Raw genomic sequence first — 5,184 nt, 5'->3', positions numbered from 1 at the left:
TAGGGTCGATTTGCTCGACTAAGGGCGGTGCTCCAGCATGGACGCAGTCAAATGACTGAAACAAGTAAAAGAGTAAAAGAGAGTAAAGAGTATATACATAGTGTACGTATATTTATATGTATGCATGTAAATATTTATGTATGTGCATATATATTCCTGAATAGGGAGCACGTCCATAGTTAGAAACATTTAATTCTGAGAGTCTCAGTAAATGAAGCCAACTACAATGAACGATGCATTACAGTCATGCACAGAAAGTCTCTTTTGTTACTTTGACGTTGTAACGAATACACCACTCGCTTAATGCAACGGCATTGGTTCACAAATCTTTCTTGCCCAAGTGGTTATTTATAATTGTATAACGCTATATAGTTTGGTTCTATGAGTTGTTTGGTTCTATGAATAGTTTGGTTTTATGCCTTATCTAATTGACCATTTCAAGTTTTGGCTGTACATACTTACCTCATTTAAAATCAAATTGCTATGCCGTGGTGCTGAGACTTCCAGTGAATTTATATTGTTATACTGTGCTGCAGGGACCAAGAATATTTGAGTCCTGCCGGGTGTTATTCCTTGAAAATTGAATTCAAGCTCGCCATTTAATCGAAAATGCAAGCTGCTTTTACGATCTGCATTACTGATATTCGTTCTAATTATTACCAGCATCATTCTAAACTCAGCATCTGTAAGAAGTGGAGGAAAATATAGCATAAGTTTTGCTTCCTCAATGAAGCTGTCAGTGTATCTTAACATAAGGTATAGTGTTTGGAGTTAAATGTAAATTACAATCAACAATGAAATGAGCCTGTTATCTTCATTGTCAGTACAGTCAGAAAACAAAAAGCAGTGTCTATAATTTCTTCTTTAGGACATTCAAGACGGGAGAAAGAAGGGATAAGTTATTCTCAGAGTGAGTCTAAATACTTGCAACAGAATAGAACTGTTAAATACACCAGAGGAAGTGATGGTGTTAAATTAGGCAACAGCTTATATGTATAAATCATGGCCCTTCTTACATGCTTTCAAAAAGTTTCAATTTATCAAATTCCACTCATAAACTCCACAGAAGTTTCCGTCTATCAAATATCAGCAATGGTAAATAGACACTTGTCTTAAGAGCCGCATGGTGGCATCTAACTCAAAACCACGTGGTTGTGAAGCAGACAGCTTAACCACGCAGCAATACCTGCTGCCTATCGACTACGTGTGATGTCTGATATGGAATAGTCCAAGTTACATTAAGCCCATCACATAGAAGCGTCCACAACCAGGTAGAGATTTTATTCACACTCGGCAAATTGTTTCTGAGCAGATTTTAACACAGTATTTCTAGAGATGTGTCGGGAGCATTGTACAGATAGTATGCACTTATATTGTTTATTATTTTCTGGCGGATTAATCTGTAAGCTCATGGTAGATAACTAATATTCTGAAAATAAAGCTTAATCAGCAGAGAACGCGGCAGGTGGAATGACACAATTGTTAAAGCGTCGGACGAAATAACTCACGCTGTTTCTTCTGTCTCGTTGTCTTCTGATTTCATATCTCTCTAAATTAAACTTTACTTTCCATTCTTTGATGAAAGTTCGATAAAATAGTACATTCCAAGTACTGGAGTCAATAAAAGTACTGGAGTTCGATAAAAGTACATGTCAAGTACTGGAGTCAATTTAATAAGCTGCTGATCTGTGCTAGTATGCATTGAGGTGGTATGGGTAACAGAACCTGAATCTCTGCCTAGTGATTACTCTTTGAAGAGACAAGAGTACGTATTGCTGGGAAAGATAGTAACTCTGAATGATTCAGATTAACTGGAAATGTAAGAGCAATATTTTCAGATGTCCAACGCACCAACACTAACACCAGCATTACTACCAACAAAAGTAAAACACCAGCATTAACGTTACCAATCGCTTTCCCATAATTTGAAAAATTAAAAATCAAAAACAATTTTTTATTATTACCAGCAATCAAACAGGAATTTAAGGGCTGATAATTGATCGAGTACTGGTTGATTCTCTGGTAGACATTGATATCATACTGAAAAACAAAAGTTTCGAGTAAATAACATTGAAAGAACAGTAAAATCGATATTATTATTCATTTTGTAACTTAGTCAGAAGCGTAGAAGAGCCGTACCACAATAGTTATATTCTTAACATGATTTCTGTAACTGTAGGCAAATTGGCGAGAATATTCTCCGTTGTAGGAAGCAGTGCATAATGATATAGAGCCATCTTCACACCAGATACTTCTGATTACTTGTAACAAATAGGACTCCGCTTAGGGTACCCTATGACTAAGTGGTGATGTTTAACCGACCAACAGATTAGGGGTACTACCTACATGCCTTAATTGTTGTATGTTCTCAGGTCAACAATGATGAACCAAATCTATAATCAAAACCATTCCATCCATGAGCATCCTATTTATTTCATACCCAGTGCTTCATTTTTTCATAAAGATTGTTGTTATTCGTAGAAGGTCGAGAAGCTGCTTATTGAAGTTCCCTCGTCTTGTTCTACGAGCAAAATAAATTCAACCGAGATCATTATTTATGTTTCGGTTCAAAGCATGGTGTTTCAATCGCCTAATTGAAAAGCTGTTGCACTGCCCCCATAATGGGATACAGCTAGTTTTTGTGCATGTCTCTTTGAAGGACGCCAGTAATTCGTTCCATTTTAAGGATCTATATTTTATGAAAGTGCTAAGCTAGGATTCTGTTCTTTTTTTTTTTTTTACATTACATGGGATTTTATATAAGCTGAAGCAAGGACACAAACTGACAGATTTATATAACATGCCTTGTGTCTTGAAGCAATCTTTCAGGCTCAGTGTATACCATTAGACTAATTTGAAAACCAGGATGTTGCTCTATGAGAAACATGAAGAAAAACGGGGAAAAAATGCGAAAAAAGGTTGATGCAAAAAGTGGAGCAAAAAGAAAGAAAGAAAGAAAAGTAAGGATCTTATCACTCGCAAGTCACACCAAGAGTTTACTCTCAGTTGTAACTGTCGAGATCCTGAAGCTTACCCGCTTGATAAAGGCAGTTTGAGAAGCCTAAGTTACAGCAGTGTTCCAAGGCAACACAATCGAGAAGAAAAATTATGTAGGTTTATGCGAAGGTAATTTGAAAAGCCGTTATGCAAACTACCAGTCTTCTTAACGTAACATCGATAAAAACAAAGCTACTTAGTTGGTTAGCCATGTACGTATGGGGATCAGAAAACCACATAAAATCGAGTGGAAAATCGTGGGAAAATCTACATCATATATAAACAGATGAAAGAAATCCACGTCATGCGTCGCTGAAAGATCACACTTTCTTTTTTAGATTCAAGAATTCCACCATACCACTTAATTCCTGATCCGAAACTTTTAGCAAATTCAAGCAGATGGTCAAATTTCTTTTTTGTCGAATTGGAGGACACCACCCTCACCTGACTGAGTAGCTATCTCACAGGCACTGGCCTCCACTCCGTTATATTATTTTATGCAGCTACATTAATTATGATTTCTACAGACAAAAGGATCGAAAATCTTGGTCTTCTTATTTTTATTCTTGTTCCGCTTTCTGCATCAACCTTCTTCGCGTTTCTTTCTCATAAATCAGCGTCCTCGTTTTCAAATTGGTATAACGGTAAGTCAGCACTGAGCCTGTAAGATTGCTTGAAGGCACATGGCATGTTATACAAATGTGCCAGATTATTGTATCTGTACTGCATGAAAATATTAGTAGCTCTTTTTGGATCTTTTCTGTTTGCCTTTCACTTTTCAATTCCTTCCATTTTCTTGATTTCAAATTCGGTGTATTGACGTGGTTTTGTATGCTAACTATGGAAATTAAAATTCAGTTTTGCTATAAATGAATAAATAAAAAGTTAATAGCTTCTAAATTTTACAGATGTCGCATAATTTTAACCAATCGAAAGCCACAGACATATTGGTGTCTGTTTCCATAGTAACAAGCCAATTTGTTGCTGTCCTGTCTAAGCACGTGTTGTTTATGTTGTGCTTTCGTGCTTTTACTCGTTTATTGCTGTCTGAGAAACGAACGGATATTTTTTTCTAATTTAACCTTCTCGCTACAAAATATGTATTGCTTACATGAGCTGAAATACAGATTTTTTGAGGTTTCTTTTTCTTTTTGTAATTTAACGTTCAATTTCAGTTTTTTGGGGTTTTTTTGAGAATTTTTCGCATTACATGCTTTGAATGTTTTATCGTCGTAATGTTGTCATCAGTCGTCGTAATGTTGTCATCAGTCGTCGTAATGTTCTCATCACACACAAAATGCCAGCTTCCAAGTATTATTTTCTGAGTAATTAAAAATTATCAAATTTTAAACCTCAGTAAGATTTTTCTAAATTACTTCTGTAATAAGTTAATAACAACATTAGATTCAGCGTGAAAAAAATTACATCAATATACCAAATTTGAAAATTTTCGCTTAATTTTAAAATTTCAAGTAGTGGAGCCAAACAGAATAGACTTCCTTTTTTTTTTAATTGTGCTTGTGCAAGTGGAAATATATGTTGTACATAAATGTATGTATGTATGTGTGTATGTATGTATGTATGTATGTATGCAAGTGGAAATATATGTTGTATATAAATGTATGTATGTATGTAATAATATAATACCCCAACATTGCAACCTATTAACAGCATGGGTAGAGATTCCTTTCTTCGACCTACATATTGATAATAACGGACGATGATCAGTCTGTAGTCGAAAATTTCTACTTTTGGTCATACGGAGGTGGTCAGGATCCTTCCACAACACTATGTATGTATATATTTGTGCATATAAATATACGTGTATAATATATATCTCTATCATCTATCACACACATTTGTATATAATTGTTCACACACCCACACGTACGTATATATGAACAAGAACACAGTTTCATAAATTACATATTCACTTAGTAAAATGCTATTGTAATTTGCTTTGCCGTATAGTTAAAGATATTTTCTGTTAGGATTTCAAATAACAACAATAATCCATAAATAATTCTTTTTGGGTTTTTTTTTAGATTTTTTTATTCATTTATTATTCTTTTTGTTTGCTGTTTTCTTCTCTTTCGATGTATACAAATGTATGCGACTTTAAATACTAATCTGCGAGCGCGAGTGTGTGTGTGTGTGTGTGTGTGTGTGTGTGTGTGTGTGTGTGTG

At 35.0% G+C, this 5,184-nt stretch overlaps 1 protein-coding gene across 2 annotated transcripts in view; it reads right to left on the bottom strand.

Moving 5' to 3' along the window:
• Nucleotides 1-5,184, bottom strand: part of LOC106884345 (uncharacterized) — a 77,912-nt gene that overhangs the window by 60,780 nt on the left and 11,948 nt on the right. The window contains exons 1-3 of one of the 2 annotated variants that reach the window (XM_052972812.1): nucleotides 3,035-3,776; nucleotides 1,965-2,040; nucleotides 463-683 (exon numbers count right to left, since the gene is read on the bottom strand). In XM_052972812.1, coding sequence (XP_052828772.1) covers nucleotides 463-669 — 207 coding nt within the window. In that variant the 5' untranslated portion in view covers nucleotides 670-683; nucleotides 1,965-2,040; nucleotides 3,035-3,776. Of the gene's footprint in view, nucleotides 1-462; nucleotides 684-1,964; nucleotides 2,041-3,034; nucleotides 3,777-5,184 lie in introns of those variants that run through there. The other variant, XM_014935684.2, reaches the window with a different exon arrangement.

This window comes from Octopus bimaculoides, chromosome 14 (genome assembly GCF_001194135.2).
Source record: "Octopus bimaculoides isolate UCB-OBI-ISO-001 chromosome 14, ASM119413v2, whole genome shotgun sequence".
Classification (NCBI taxonomy): Eukaryota; Metazoa; Mollusca; class Cephalopoda; order Octopoda; family Octopodidae; genus Octopus; species Octopus bimaculoides.
The sequence above is the reverse complement of the archived record's forward strand: the minus strand, read 5'-3'. Positions and strand labels throughout refer to the sequence as shown.